The following is a 16,782-nucleotide window of genomic DNA, read 5'->3' as shown; positions in this document are numbered from 1 at the left end:
AGCTTGTTCTCTAGGAGACTGTCTTTATTTGTCCTATTTGGTCCATAAAGGAGGCAATGAGTACAGCCACGTACAGCCTTTCTTGGGGAAACGTGTGTCTTAATAGGGGCAAATCCATCAGTAAATGTATTCCGGGCTGATTTAATGGCTCGAAACCTAATTTCTAACTAGTGGCTCTAAACAATGTCTCGTGATTGAGATGATGTGATTTTATTGGAAATTCAACACTGGGACAAAAATGAGAAAAAAAAGTCCTGAAAAAAGCTCGAGAAACAAGTGTACAAATAGACCGGGTTAATGGTGATGGTTAATTTGGACGAGAGGTATAACATAACCAAATAATCCAAGGAAGAAGAACAGTTAAAGAGAGATTTAGGAAAGTGGGTCTGGGTAATAATATTAATAAAACACATTAAAAAAGGTGGAGGAGTGGTACAGAGATCTTCATCGGACAGTAAAAAAACATAAAAATACAGAACACAAGAAAATAAATAAAACCAAAAACAAGATTAATATCCTTTTAAGGAACCAAACTGATTACACAGACAATAATAAATACAAGAAACCTATATTAATCTCCACAGGGTTAGTGACCTGAAATTACTCTCAGAGTGATTAATGCACCAGATACAATTACAAGGATCCATGCCGGTGTTCTCGCTCTGTTGACCTTGGATTTTCTTTGTAATCAATGTCTATGCTCGTGCTAGTTCTGATTACCCCCTTTAATACTCGTATAAACCTGCCTTGGTGTTGGTTTGTTCTTTGTAAACTTGTCCATGTCTCGATTTATTCTTTAAAATCATTTTCTTTTACCTGCTTTGTCTCTGATATATTCCTTCTAATCAGCTCCTCTCCTGCGCATCACATTTAATTATGGTTATGCTCACCATGGTGCCATTTGATATCATTATTGGCAGTCTATTCCCCAAGCTGATTTTGCGCTAAGTATTGATAACTTTCTTCGTATGTGCTCCTGAAGAAGCTCTTTGCTCTTTCATGCTATTTTTAAATTCCTGATAAACCTTTTGTACGTTGTTTACCAGTCCATCAAGCCATTACTCTTATTGCATATTTTTAAATCCAGGAGTACTGGGCGCTGTAGGCATTTCCTCCTTGAGCAGCTTCCAGATAACAATTATGTGATCCTTGGTGAGGACATTTCCCATGCCAGTCTGCAGGACCTGCTTGATCACTACCGAGCTTCCCCCATTGAGCCGTACCACGAGTTCCTGACATCAGCATGCAGCAAGGTAGGAGATACGAACAAAATTAGTCTGACTAACTAATGACAGGCTCCAAATATGATACAACTAATCACAAACACTAAGCCTCTTCAACCTTTCATAAGAAAAGCTTTTTGAAGGATTCTAAACGATGGAGATTTTTAGTAGAAATGTTTCATTGGAAAATGAATGCCCATTGGTTTCTATTTCATAGATATTGGATTAACCTGACCAAGACCACATAGGGCCACATTACAAGGATTGCAGTCATCAGACTGCGAGCCTCGCCGTGGCGGTCTTACCACTGCAGACCCGGTGGTAAAGACCACCAAATCTCGAGCTGTGGGACTTGGCAGACGCCAGACTTCCACAGCGCCGCCTGGCCCGCTGATGCGGCTGAACCGCTGCGGCCAGCGGTAATCACCTGCAACCCGGCGGCAGGCCTCACTCTGCCATCTGGATTACAAAGCTGCAGACTGCCAGGCTTTCTGTGGCGGTCACCCCGCCACAAAAACCCAGGTGGAAACGCACCCGGTGACAGAAAACCCCATTCATGTCGCCTGCACGTGCACCCCCGCACGTCCACATACTTACAAACACCCCCCACTCCTTCACGCACGCATGCATTCACATACACACCCCTCGGCAAATGCATACATGCAGACAGACACCCCCACTCACTCGCATACATGCAGACACACACCCCCACTCACTCGCATACATGCAGACACACCCCCCATTCACGCAAACATTCACATTCAATCACATACATGCACGCATTCACCACCCTGCCACACTCGCACTCATACTACACCCCCTCCGCATAATCGCACTCATACTACACCTCCTCCGCATACTCGCACTGATGCACTCACACACGCAGATACGCACACACAGACACCCCCCTGCACTCACACACACGTACCCCCCCATCCACACTCTTGCACACAGACACCCCCACTCACTCGCTCACATACACACACTCATACACCCCCATTCGCACACTTACACTCACATACCACACACATGCGCACAACACTCCACATCCCCCACCCCCTGTCAGACAATCACTTACCTTCTCCATCGAGGAGGTCGTCCCGGAGGGGATGGGCCCTGGCAGTCTTGCATCGCCAGCACCACCACGCCAGCAAGACTCCGCCAAGCCGCATTAAAGCTCGTGATACGGCGGGCAGAGTCTTGCTGCCGTGTCTGTGCTGGCGATCGAACCACCTCTTCGAAATCAGACTTCTGCCCATAAATGGGCGAAGGTCCTCCAAAACCTCCTACTATGTCGGTCAGCAGACTGCCAGCACTGGCGGTCTGTTGGCTGCAGCAGCTTTGACGGTCTTTTGACAGCCTAAATCTCGAAACTCACACAAATTCTGGAAACTGGTAAATTAGGTAATGTTGGAAGGGAAGAGTGCTGGGATAAATAGTGTGCCTCATATTGAATAGTCCACTTACATTAAACAACTATGAGTGACCAACAATTGTTTGGAATTTGAGACAACAGGGGAGGTTCACAACTTGAGCAAGTTTAAAATAATCAAGACATTCACAGAGGCTACCACAATGTTGATGTCCATCCATAGAGGCAGAGGAGTCCTAACGGAACCCGAGCGGCACTTTACAAAGCAAACATCTCACTATGGGCTAAGAATCTCTTCCTGTTATATAGGTCCTGCATAGTTGCTAATGCGGTTCCAGACAGCTGGAGAGGTTTTGCTAAACTTCTGCTTAAAGGTCTAGAAGCTTGGGCTGGCAACAAAGGACTAGTACCCTTGTTCCAAATGGGATTCCGAAAAGAATATAGTATTGAAGACAACCTACTAGCTCTATGACTCCTAATTCACTGTGCAGTAAGTCAAAGGACAACTTTCATGGACTTTGCAGTGGGTTTTGGCTGCATTGACAGAGGAAAACTATAGGGCAAGCTGAAAAAATCGGGCATCCACGCACGGTGACACACCATTCATAAGAGCAATCATAAGCCTGTATTCTGATACATGGGGTAAAACAAGGGTATACCCATCTATAGTCATATCAGAGGAAATACTAATAAAGGGCTAATGCAAGGTTGTGTTGTAGCACTCTTGTTATCCTATTTATACCGTAAAGAATCGGTTTTTGGAAGAAATGCCCTAAATATACACCCCCTTTGAAATACCAAATCGGTATAGTTTTATGAACCTATTTAATGATTTAGAATTTTTTTATGAATTTTTAAATAGGTTTAGGACATTTGAAAAATAATCTGTTGTCGGTTTGTAAAACTCTGATTGCAGATTTGTAAAGTTCTATTTTAGCTGTCCAGAGGTCTTCTGGGGGATAATATGCCTGGATAGCTTTGTGAGGCGCTATTGAGGTTATTATGAGGTTTGTTGGAGTTCATTGATGCGCCTTTTAGGGCTATTCTGGGTTTATTATTGTCTTTTTTAAACAATGTGACGGTCTAAACTGAGTTAAGTGCGATGTTATTTTAATTTCATTATCTTAATCAATATTTCAATTAAGCCTTTTTGGTACATTTTTAAGACGAAATAAAACCCAATTTATCCCAAAACTGGAGGCAAGCAGGCAGACAAATAATCCTGTATGAGCACTGGTCCCTTAGAAGAATTCAAAAATTGATTATGTGACACTTTCCTCTCCCTCCGTTTTCTGGTCTCCTGGATGCCTAAATAATGGGTTAGAGAGGGAGTAAATTGGAGATACATGACACAAATGATTCAAGGTCACATAAAGAAATAAATACAAGCGGTGGTGGAAGGTGGGAATGGAAATATGATCAAGATCTACCGACCTGAGAATTATGAAGAGAAATAAATGAAAATCTTTAAAATGAAATCATCTCCCTTATTAAACTTTTTCTGCAACATTTTTTTTTTTTAGTTTAACCATTCGAAAGCCCTCCTTAAATGTTTTTTTTGTAGAAGCCAGAGTGTGCTGATTGCACCCAAACACGCCAGATCAAAGAGGAGACACCAAATTTGGATCAAGCGCTAGGCAAGGTCATTGCAGGTAAAGAAGATCATCACCCATACACCAAAGTCAAGAAGCAGATAAACCCTGAACCCCGACCTCTGTCTGCTCTGCATATACCAGCTCCTGTATCCCTGAAGCAACACAATGAAGACAAACCAGCCAGCGTACAAGAGCAGGTATGCAACTTGCAATCCACGGTTATAACTAGTGGGCTTGTAGTATTAATACTTCAGTGCTTAATGTTTGTAGGCAGATGCAGGTATTGGTCACCAAACTGATTTTTAAGGAGTGGGGCGTGCTTGTCATCATCAGACTGTGAATCACATCAAGAGAGAAACGTGCAGAAAATGCAAAAACAGAAAGACAGGAAACCAGTGGCAAAGGGAGAAAAAAAGGTAAAAACGCAAGACTGTGATAAAGAGGCAGGAGGTGCAGGGAGGTGGTAGAAAGAGACATTGGGTGAAATCAAAACTGGTTAACCTTGGTTTTCAGCAACCCTGGCATTTGGCAGTGCTGGCGGTGGGCTGCCAAGGAAAACTTTCAGTTCCTGCACTTATATGTTTTTCAAATTAAGCATTGGAAGCATTAGAACAGTGATTCCCAACCTGTAGTTCGGGGACCCCTGGGGATCCAAAGCCTCCTCAGGTCCGTGACTGCTGAGAAAATTAAATAATATTAAAAGATTAGGTTCCCAGCTTTCAGTAATGAGTCAGTGGAGGGGGGGAGTGGTCCCCGGATTCCAATAATGATTCAGTTGGAGTTCCCCAGTTCCAGTAATGATAAAGTGGGGGTCTACAGAAGTGGTTGGAAACCACTGCATTAGGGCAAAACAAAATGACTCAGGGTGTCAATACAGGACACTTTAGAGAGCCTCGATTTGAAATTACATTTTCACGTCTTCCTGTATTTGCACAGATTGGAAGCTCGAATTTCTCCTCTACAAGAGGCTGTTCTTGCACCCAGTATTACTGCTTAGCCACACATCTGTGTCTTAAAAAGTCTGAATAAAACCTTACATACAAAGATAAAATAATTGTCTATATCTAACCTTGCAGTGCCCACTAAGTATATTGGATGAATGAACTAATTCAACGTTATACTAACAGAAGCGTACAGAAAATAGGTGAAATAATGTGTGTAGTAAAGTTATTTTTTATGAAGTTTTATGAGGGCGTACTTGCAGTTCTATGCTGTCAATTACTATTTTCGTCATTTGTGCTCAAATGCATTAATACAATAAGCAAACAAATCAGATTTTGATTTTCTCGCTGTGTACTGCATTGCACTATTCTTGCACGTTTGTTGGACATGAATCCCACACGAGTGAATTCTTTTAGGATATGCATGCGTCCAAAATGCTGCTGTTTACTGATGGGTAGAGAGCTTGTTTCGGCTACTCATTGAATTCTTCATCGAACTTTCATCAATGTCTGGTAACGTGAAAAGTTACTGTGACGAAGATCAGCGCCTAAAGAGGCAGTAAAAAGCCCTATCACCTACTATGTTTTAATCCACCCATTATCTTTACCATTCTTCAGGCTCTGCAGACATTTTTCCCAGTAGAAGTTCTGAGAAGGTCTCAACCCTGCTTTCAGCCCCTTCGCTCAGTGCCCAGGCCTGCTGGTTCACACAGGCAATAGTTGCACATGCGCTGTAGGGTTGTGCCAATACACAGGGAAGGCTGGCTTGGACTGCTATCTGTATGGGGCATCGGAAGCAACACACCACACCTGCGAGGAGGGGGAGGCGGTAGCCATGTTGGCTCGGTTTAGAATGGGTGCACCCACCCTTCTGAGCTCCCGCCAACAGACCCACCCCTTGTATTAGCAGCTGGAGAGCCGAATCCACCGCTGATGCCCGACAAGACTTCAGCTCACGCCGCTGCTGGACGGACAGCTCAACAGTCCGGGTTGGCCCAGATATTTGCCTCTGCCTTGCGCTGCTACTTTAAATCTGGGTAATCGACAAACTGGAGGTTGACTCTTTGTTTTTCTGGAATCAATGGGAATACATAGCCTGGCTGTGGTCGGGGTGCTTTTCATTCCAGATCACGGCCCCAACTGAGCTGATTATGGTGCTTTGTAATGGGCAGGGTGGATGCTGGACTGGATACAGGGCTTTACATCCTGAGCAGTGCTTAATTTGTGCTTGTTGATTCCGGTGCCGAGCACCGGCACTTATTTGTGAGGGCCGGGGCTTATTCTTATACCTCAAGCAATTGCTGCAAGCAAAAGACATATATGTGAAAGACGGAAGAAGGAAAAACTAAAAAGGGTCATAAAGAGAGAAAGCAGAAAGTTGCAGGATGAGCTGAAGGGGCAGGGGCGGCCGTAAATGGATTGAAGAGGCCCGAGATGGCTTCAGGATTATGCTGCCTCAGTATTCAGTGCTGGCAGATTTAATTACAGCAGCCTCGTGTTTAAGAGAAGGGCTTTGAGCACCGGCACTTCTGTATTTACAAATTAAGCACTGATCCTGAGGCAATAGTGGACTAGCTAGGTGTTATGCATACTGCAGAAACTGTTTAGACTGTGGAACTTTAGATTCCGTGGCAATGTGAAAACCGGTTATTGTGTTTCGCCTACTGAGCTGTTAGGGAACCTTGACTGATTATTGTGTTGCTTACATACTGATGCCATTTGGATACTGCCACAGTGATGGGCTGCTATCTCTTCCGTAAAATTTGGAAAATTGAGAGTCCACCTGTGCATTGCATGCCGATACATTGGACAAAACAGCACGATAGCGCTTTGTTTTTTGGGACAATGTAGTCACTGGCATCGTGGCACTTTTAGTATCTTGATTATTAAATCTAGAGTGCGGATCTGAGCCTGTCAGACTACTAATATGATGGTACTGAACAAGCCACACCACCCTGAGCAGCATCTCTGGCACCCAGCAGAGCCAGCAGGAACCGTGGACTGCCCCTTAGAGCCAGTCTGCCCTCCTAATCACTCCAGAACAGCATGCATATTGACCAAAATGCCCTGTACTATTGTAGCACCCTGGCATATAAAAGCTTTCATTCTGATAGCTGGCAGAGGAACACTTAAGGGAGTATGGGCCAGATGTAGCAAAGGTTTTTACCCATTCTGTGTCTATGGGAAAAAGTGTTCGTACATATGGCCCCATGTGCCAACAGGATTTAAAAGGGGCACAGGTTTTTCTAAAGGTGTTTTTCAGTGGGTAACACTGCATCAGAGAGGCACTGTTTCTCTAGGGACCCAAACAGATGCCAGCGGCGCAGTTTGGCACGTATATGATAGGCTGCAAACGTGAGATATTGCTTCTGGAATTTATGCCAGACCCATGAGAGTTAGACCACATTATTTGTTCCCCTTCAGATCTGCCACCATATGCCACTGCTTTTTGTACAACTGAGTTGGAAATGACATTGTAGAATGTGCCATTTGCACTATTTCCTCTTCAGTTTCCTGGCAGAGACTCTCAAAGCCCTTCCCATAAAGGGTTGGCTCACGGAGAGTGAAAGGGATATTGAATTCTAGTCTTGGAGCATCGACTAAGGAGGGTGGTCAGCAGGATTTTTCATTGTTATTCAAGCAACATGAGGGCAGGCTATTGTTCTGAGGCTCTTCTAGTGGCGCGTACGAGCCTCTTGATTGGTGAGTTGGACCTATGCAAGAGTTTGTTTCTGGATGTTTAAGTGTTTGTGAGAGCTGCGTGATGTTCAGTCTGGGCCCTACAAGGGCATAGTTGGCAGCTTTTCAAAGATTTTTTGACAGCTCTCAGGGGGTTGTTGTGGGTCTACAGGAGTTAAGTAAGGGTCTGTTTTGGGATTCAACAGGGTCTCTTTAAACTATGCAGGGGGGTCTACTGAAGTTTTATCACGGTTTTGTGGTTTATGAGCGAGTCGGAGGATAGCTCAGAGTCCATCCATGGTTATTTGGTGATCTCCTGGAAGTTAAGTAGGTGTAGGTGCAGAGATATGTGTTTATGGGATTGAGATTAAAGTCTTAATCTGTGCTTTTGTCATAAAAAGATACAAACTCACAAAATAGGAGCAAAGGAATCAAAGACTTCTATATATTACCGTGAATTTGCAAGCCTTAGAAATACTTGCAAATGGGCTGGGGAGTTATTTTGATTTGAACACACCCTGGGGTCCCTCCCTCCAACTCCCTGTATCCTCATTTGAAACTTCCACAAAGATTGGCAGAAATCGTCTGTCGTTTCACCTAAAATTGAAGATAGAAATTATATGGTTCCCTCTCCCAAAGAGTAAACTAAATATTTAATTTTATTCACAGCAGAATCTTTTTGTCTCTTCGGTGCCTTAAGGATAGGTAGACAGAGGGAATTATAGAAAGAGTGTGTGTGCCATTCAAGGTTTAAGTAGGGATATAAATGTATTGGTGGGATGGTGGCCTGGAAATACAATCAAGAGGTACCAACCAGTAAATGAAGATACAAAATGAAAACAAATTGTTTTAAAAAATAAAGTCATAAACATGACAAATATTTGCTGCACATAATTGACATAAACCATGAAATAATAGTCAGCCCACTTTAAAGCTTTGTTTTCAACCTAATTTTGTAGAAATCAGTGCATGCGTGTTGCACTCAAATAGTGCAGAACACAGAAGAGATACCGGATGCTAATCTTACACAAAGTAATGTCAACTCAGGCAAAGGAGACCATCATCCCTACACAAAAGTCAAGAAACCGATACCACCAGCACAACAAACTGAACCTACTCCTCATCCGTCAACTCCTGCATCATCAAAGCTGCCAAATCAGATTGACCCAGCGAAACTCAAAGAAGAGGTATGTCAGTTTCACACTGCCAGAAGCGGTGTTTATGGTGTTTACAGAGACAAAAATAAATTTTATGGTGAAGATCAACATTATCATTTTTAATACTTTTATTCTTGAATTTGAAGACTGAGTTTCTGCAAGGGAATGGCCTACTCTTACCGCCCTAGTTCCAGATACAGAATTTCTATAATCTGAATATTGTAATTGTATTTATATAGTGCTTACTATCCCTAATGAGGCATCAAAGTGCTTTTCAGCGAGTAGCACGCTACTCCGGAATCCAAGAGGATTAGTGGTGGATTAGTATAGGGGAATATGAGTACAGTATTAGTATAGGGAGGAATGATTTAATTTGAGCGGAGGACATGTGAGTCTGTTAGTCGGATTGAATACAATAATAGAGGGAGAGGGGAGGGAAGAATCCAGATGTGTCAATTGGGAGATCATAGGTGTAAGATGAGGTTTGCAATAAGTAAAGGAGAGATGGAGGAGGGAAGAGTCTGTAGAAAGGGATTAGGGAGATCACAGGAATAAAATGGGGTTTGTGATGAGTTAAAGAAGAGATAAATGAGGGAGACTTTAGTAGTGGTTTTTGGGAGATCACAGTAGTAAACTGTGGTTTGGTGTGACCCAAGAGGGGTAGAGAAGGGAAGAGTCTAGGAAGGGTTATTTTGGAGCTCACAGTAGTAAAATGGGTTTGGGATGAGTCAGAAAGTGGAGATAGAAGATAGATTGATAGAGGTATAGGGTGATGGTGAGACACAGTAAAGCTTTCAAGAGAGTATTTTTTCATTTCTTTCCCTCTTGTACAGTAGGACTAAAGTAATAAATATATAGACACATGATTACATAGTAAGAGAATATATGTGTAATGAATATAATATATTGAGATTTAAGTTGTATCGTATAAACACAGACTTTTTAAGAGTTAAAGTATTTGAAGTTAATTTATCTTTTCTAACATAATTTTATTTTTCCTCAATATTTCAATAGTGAAATGCTTGTAGATGAATAGTTAAGATCATTTTTACCTTTTGTTATAGATAAAATAAAAACAGAGACTCTCAAGCATCTAATCAAGCAACCTATATAGAAATTATGCACTGACCTATGAACATGTTAAGCATATAATAATATACACATATATATGTACATACATACATACATGTATACATAATAAATATATATACTCATACATACACCTACTCATACATACATATATATATTTAACCATAAGTAACATATACATTTGTTAAAACAGGCCTAAGGAGTATGCATATATTGTACGATAAAATAGTTACTATACACATTTGCACAAAGAAATACACATATCTAGACATATACATATTGTAGGAGGCTGGCCTGGGACTTTCCTACACATATTATCAACTTATAAATGTTTACATACACAGGGATATGCAGTCCATTGTTGTTTGAGTATGGTGGTTATGTGGGTAAGAGACACCTCTTGAGTAGTCTTCTAAAGATTAAGATATTTATCCGTTGATCTTATATTTGGGGGTAATAAATTCCATAGTTTGGCTGCTTGAACAGAGAAAGATGAACCACATCTTGTCTTTTTCTTGTATGGGGATGTTTTGCGGCTGGGTGCCAATCTTGAGCGGATGTTTCTTTGTTGACTGTATTTTTTTATTTTATTCATGGTGCAAAGTGGTCCTGTTCTAAGTATTGCTTAGTGGGTGATACAAAGCAGCTTGAAGGTGGACCTTCTGGCAACCAGTAACCAATGTAGGGCCCTCAAGGCAGGGGAGATATGGGCTTGTGGCTTTATATGTAGGGGTAGTCTGGCAGTCATGTTCTGAATGTGCTGTAGTTTTTTCATAGTAGACAGAGATGATCCATGGTAGAGGCCATTGGCGTATTCCAGTTTCGATAGTACAAGAGAAAAATTAACCTGCACCTTGTGTGCTAATCCGAGGTGGGGGAAGATGCATCACAGGGTTTTCATGGTGATGAAGCTTGATCTTGCTAATCTGTCTACCTGAGCATTCTTTATTAACATGGAGTCCATGGTCCCAGATCATCAGGCCAGGCGCAGAGTGGGTCATTGTTTTCATTCGCCACATGTGAGGATTTCTGTTCTAGAAGCATTCCGTTTTAGATGCCTCCAGGTCATCCAATGATCAATGGCTCTGAGGCAACTGAAGATTTATGAGTTTCTAATATCTTTGGGGCATTCCAGTTTAATTAGTATTTGTGTGTCATCTGCATAGTTGTAGCTTATGAGTTGAAATTAATTTATCATTGCCGGAAATGACATCATGTAGATGTTGAAAAGCATAGGTGAGATAATTGAACCTTGAGGGACACCTGCTTTTGTGTAGAAGGGTTTTGACGAGAAAAGGGGACAATGAATTACATTTGTTCTGTTTTGAAGGTAGGATGGGAACCAATTGAGAGCAGTCCACTCTATGCCGGCTTTGTAGAGTTGTTGTATTAGGATGTCATGGTCAAAAGGCAGGTGAGAGGTCCAGGAGAAGTAGTGCAGCAACTCCATTGCGGCCTATATACCTGTATATACCTGTGATGTTATAATGACGCATTTAGCTTTTTAAATCGTTGCAGTGAACAATTGGGCAATTGGACAGAGGAAATTTATTTAACTTCAGAATAACAGATCTTCGAAAATAAGAGGCAGATTGAAAAAGCATGTAAAATAATGTTTATTGTAGTTACCAGGTGACATAAGTACATGGCTAATTGCTACTGTATGATAAGAATAATCATTTGTGATCAATTGTGTGCGGCCTAAAAACACAGAAAGTACTGTAGAATTCTCTTATTAGGTTGAATGTGTTGTTCTGTATTGGTCTTGCAAATTGTTGATTTATTCAGGCGAGGCAAGATACCCTGTTTCTGCTACTCAGTGAAACTGACTTTGCATATATCAGAATTTGCAAAGCTGACATCTGAATATTAGTGTCCTTTTGTGCTAGATGAGATATATTTATTTCATATAACTTGTGAGTCAGACACTACCTCTATTTGAACAGAGGCACAACTTTAAACAAGTATGGTCTACTCTTAAGTAGTTGCACTTTTTTATTTTAAATGGAGGAAACATTTCTCAACTTGTTTCTAATATTTTTAATGAATGAAACCCATTAAAACAATAGTAGAAAAACTTCTTCAAATTACTCAGCGATAGATAGATAGATAGATAGATAGATAGATAGATAGACAGATAGATAGATAGATTTCCACCTGAATATTCCAGTACCAGTTCTCAATTCCATCCCCTGCACAACTCTTCAGTCAGTTGTTATCATAGTGCAGTCATTTTCTGATTGATCTCTTGCAAAAAAAAAACAAGTTGAATTGAATTGCCTAAAGCCATAGTCTTGTCATAGAACAACTGTGAGAGATGTTTGTGGCTTAGCACCACAGTCTTGCACTTGCTGGTCTCTAGCTTCCAGAACTCCTTGAAGCAAGTCCACTTCAGGCTCCAGACACCATGATGCCTTGTGGTGATGACATAAAGTCCACCCTCTTTTAGGTGTGACATTTACCAGTGACCTTAAGGGGGGTTAAATTACGTACTATTTGGTGCCAATTACATTTTAAGCAGCTAGCAGACCAATGGAAAACAAATAAAAGCTGGTCACTGAATCTGGAACCTTTACAATTGAGAATGATACTGAATATATTACCACCGCTTGGCACATATGAAATGCTGCTGAAAGACCCACCTTCTTCCCTGGCATTCCTTAGCCAAGATTGCTGCTGTTTTAGCTCATGGAATACTTTATAATTTTATTTAGCCTTATCATTGCGAATTTGAGACTTTATTCTGTTTTATTAGGTCAAATATTATATAGTCTTTGATCAGCAGGTGAGCAATATCTCTCTTTTCCCCTGTAGGGTAGTATTTCAAGTTCCATTTATTAATATAAGCTAACCTATTCCAATTTTACCATTTACATTTACAATAAAACCATTCGAAATTGAAATAGTACATTTCTTTCAATGTTTATATTTTTGGTGGATTCTTTCTCACAGAACATCTTACATTTTAACAGAATTAGAAAAAGCCTTTGGGATATTTCCTACCCCAAATGTAGCAGACTCTGTGCAAAAGTATGTTAAGTCTAGGGCTTTATGCAAAAGTTATGCAAACATGTGCGAAGGTACCGTCCTGGAGGGCATGTTTACACTTTAGTTTAGTTTGTACGTTTTCACTCTGCCCAGATGCTTCTGACCCTATATTCAGAGATGGGAATCTTTACAAGAACATTAAAGGCGAAGAATTAATACGGCCCTACAAGATCTCTGCTTTGTTATGGACTTGATTAACATCATTTATTTCAAACCTGTATATTTAGCATTAAAAATACAAGTGCCATTGTTCCTTCAGTAGCAAATGTATGAATAATACAAGAGGTAGCCTATTGATTCTCCAGAGGCAAAGTAAACTACAGCGTATGGAAAGGAAATTCTTCGAATGGATCAAAAATATTACTTAAAAGAAGAAGCACATGACCTTTAACAGTCCTTCTTGAGACTTAGGGCCACATGTACGAAATTCAGGTTTTGCGACTCGCAAATTGCGAGTCGCAATACCTGATGTACAACAGTGTCAATGACACTGTTTCCAATTCCCAATGGGGTCGCAAATGACCTACCTCATGAATATTCATGAGGTAGGTCGCAATTTGCGACTCCATTGGGAATGGCTGCCCTCACAGGGATGGTGGCCTGCTGGAGAAAGTAGACCACAATGTCTGTGACTGCTTTTAAATAAAGCAGGTTTTTTTTTAAATGCAGCCCGTTTTCCTTAAAGGAAAACGAGATGCATTTAAAATACAAAAAATGAAAAGTTATCTTTTCATTTTTTCAGAACAGGCAGTGGTCCGCAGGATATTTTCGCTGCCAATCACAAAGGGGAAGGGGTCCCATGGGGACCCTGTCCCGTTCGCGAATGGGTTAGCACCAGTTTGAAACTGGTGCTAACTGCGATTGTTTTGCGACCGCATTCGCGGTCACAGAACAATCATACATGGGACTGCGACTCGCAATTAGGAAGGGAACACCCCTTCCTAATTGCGACTTGCAAACCCTTTTTGCGATTCGGTAAAGAGATTACCGAATCGCAAAAATGGGTCTGTACATCCCAAATAGCATTTTTCAAGTCGCAAATGGCCCGATTCGCCATTTGCGACTTGAAAAATGCTTCAAACATCTGGCCCTTAATTCCATAGTATGCCTAATCTGTCAATAGTTTCCTTTCCTTCTATTTGATGACAAATGTGTAACATGACATCAACAGACTGACTGATTTCAATACCATTTTCCATCAGGTTCAGCTTCATGATTTTATACTGCCACTTCCGGTCAGGCCTCATCCGACCCCAGAAGGAGAAGAAATATCTGGGCCATGGCAGAGTGAAGCCCACCATCACAGGCCTGCGCGCATTACTAACACAGATGCTCAAGACTCCAAGGCCTCGGCAAGATCACCTTCCGCAGAACACAAATACTCCTTCCTGGTCAAGTTTCATACGTACACTGAGCCCACAGACAACCTGCCCCTAGAGAGGCACATCTACCATGAACCCCATGAGACCATTGATTTTTATGCCATGGGCCGTGGCTCACTCTGTCACGAAGAAAATATTTATTCCGAGGTGGAGCAGAAGCAAAGGAAAGCGGCTGACATCACAGAGGTGGAGAAGAGGACAGCACCCCCCAGCCTTCCTGCACACATCCCAATACCCAGGGTCAATGCAAACAAAGCTTCAACGCTGCCTGCGAGATCCCAGTGGGACCCACACACCAAGGAACTGCCGCTTCAGCATCACCTGCTGGTTAGGAATCCTTCAAGACAAGCATTTAAAGCCCAGGTAAGAGTGGGGTGTGGATTCTCAGAGGGTTTGCCTCGTAAAAGGCCAGAGTTATGCTGTGTTTGTGTGCCTAAGAATAGTCAAGATTCATCTGTCATTACTGACAATCTTCCTTATGGATGAAATCATATCCCTCGAAAATATAAGTTCTTCTCATCACTCTCTAATGCAAAATTAGTTGTGACCCATTATTGATAAGCATACTCTAAAGTGATAGTTTCTCTCCCTCACTCTGTCCCCTAAGTGAATTCGCTCGGTGCCATTCTGGATCTTCTCTCCAGCACCATGTCCCAAATTACTCTTTCAGCTAAATTTGCAGTTTTTTTCTCGTTTCGGTCCTCATTTACAAGGCCCGAGCAGCACATTGCGACACCGAAGCATAATGTTTTTACACCTCGGTGGCACAGTGTGCCAGCCCATATTTACAAGGCCACGCAAAGCTCCCTTGTGTGGCTTTTCATGGCCTTGTAAATATGGACCCCTTTCATGCATAACACTGCATGAAAGGGGTGTTCCATGGGTGTTGCTTGGGGTGTTCCCAACCAACACCCATGGAACCCAAATGAATCTGACGCATTCCTAGATTTACAAGTCTGGGAATGCATCAGATTCCTACACCAAATCTGGGGTGGCGTAAGAATGATGCAACAGGGAGAAATATCTTTATTTTTCCCCGTTTTTTCCCTCTTTCTATGTGTGCGGCATTCTGCAGCACACATAGAAAGAGGACAACACCTCTTGTGATTGTTTTTGTGAAGGAAGGTGTCCCTTTCTGCACAAAAACAATCATCCCCTCAATGCAGGCATTCTTGTATCATGGTGCAAGTGTGCCTGCATTGGCATTAGGCAGCAATTTGTGCACCAGCGCAGGGGGAGAGGACAGAAATGTGTAGTGTTCTTGTAGATACAGCGCATTTCTGTCCTTTCCCAAGGGCACAGGGCTGTGCATCAAGGCACTTGCTGCCCTGCCCTGTGCCACAGACCTCATAAATGAGGCCCCCAGTGTCTTAAAAAAGATAAAATACCTACTCTCCATAGAGCACCTAAACTGGAATCCAATCCCTGGTTACTGATTATATGGACTTTAACAATGCTGTGTTGATGGAGACACGAAATTAACTAGCTGTGTGTTAAGTAGTACAACACTCAACTGCTTACTCCTTTACTAGCAAATTCAACCAGATCTTGCCCATTTTTAAGTGTCAATGTTGGGTTGTGATTAATGTAAAAATCAAATATAAGATTTGCTGTCTAACATATATGGAAATTGACAATTATAATGCAGCATACCGGACCAAACTGCTTACCATTTGAGGGGGTATGGGGCACAGGACTTCACACTAGGCTGGTACCCCATGGGGGCACCGTGGTACTATTTCCAGCGTGTGCATATCCGTCAGAAAAGTTAATGTAGCCACAAGGTAGCAGGAGTTGTAAGGTAGTTTGCCAGTGCTGGTAAAGATAGCCTGGAGCAGCCACCTTGTTTGACATGTTTCTTACTGTCTTCTGTAATACTTAATTGAAAGTGATTGGGAAGAAGGAGTAAAAGAGTAGACAAACATGTTGTCTAACTGAGTTGGCAGTGGCACCCATCCAGAGAAGTGCTGCCAAGTGTCCAGACTCCTGGGGGTCTATGAGAGATGGTCAGGGGAGCAGTGATGTGTTCACATAATAGACAGAGGAGAAAGTCTACTGGGGGCCTTAAGGCACATTGGACAAGGAAATTAGATGCCTGTGTTATGGTGTACGAATGGGTAGGGGAGACTGTCTGTGGGAGTCTTAAAGAAATGGCCCAGTGAAGGAGAGAGTGGCATTGTGTGTGCCAGCTGCTGCATGTCAAAGTTATAAACACAAGGGCCAACCCACGTACCCAGTACGGAACCCAGGTGAGTACAATCAAAATAATACACAACAGTCTATGGGTACAATTCTC

The 16,782-nt window shown here is 42.1% G+C and overlaps 1 protein-coding gene across 1 annotated transcript in view; it reads left to right on the top strand.

Annotated features, from left to right (window-relative positions):
* SH2D2A (SH2 domain containing 2A) overlaps nt 1–16,782 on the top strand; it is a 90,948-nt gene that overhangs the window by 70,946 nt on the left and 3,220 nt on the right. Inside the window, exons 5-8 of the mRNA XM_069217850.1 lie at nt 1,088–1,253; nt 4,160–4,387; nt 8,770–8,997; nt 14,307–14,849. Coding sequence (XP_069073951.1) covers nt 1,088–1,253; nt 4,160–4,387; nt 8,770–8,997; nt 14,307–14,849 — 1,165 coding nt within the window. The remainder of the gene's footprint in view (nt 1–1,087; nt 1,254–4,159; nt 4,388–8,769; nt 8,998–14,306; nt 14,850–16,782) is intronic.

The sequence above is a fragment of the Pleurodeles waltl genome, chromosome 12 (genome assembly GCF_031143425.1).
Source record: "Pleurodeles waltl isolate 20211129_DDA chromosome 12, aPleWal1.hap1.20221129, whole genome shotgun sequence".
NCBI lineage: Eukaryota > Metazoa > Chordata > Amphibia > Caudata > Salamandridae > Pleurodeles > Pleurodeles waltl.
This window is presented reverse-complemented; position numbering and strand designations above follow the sequence as displayed.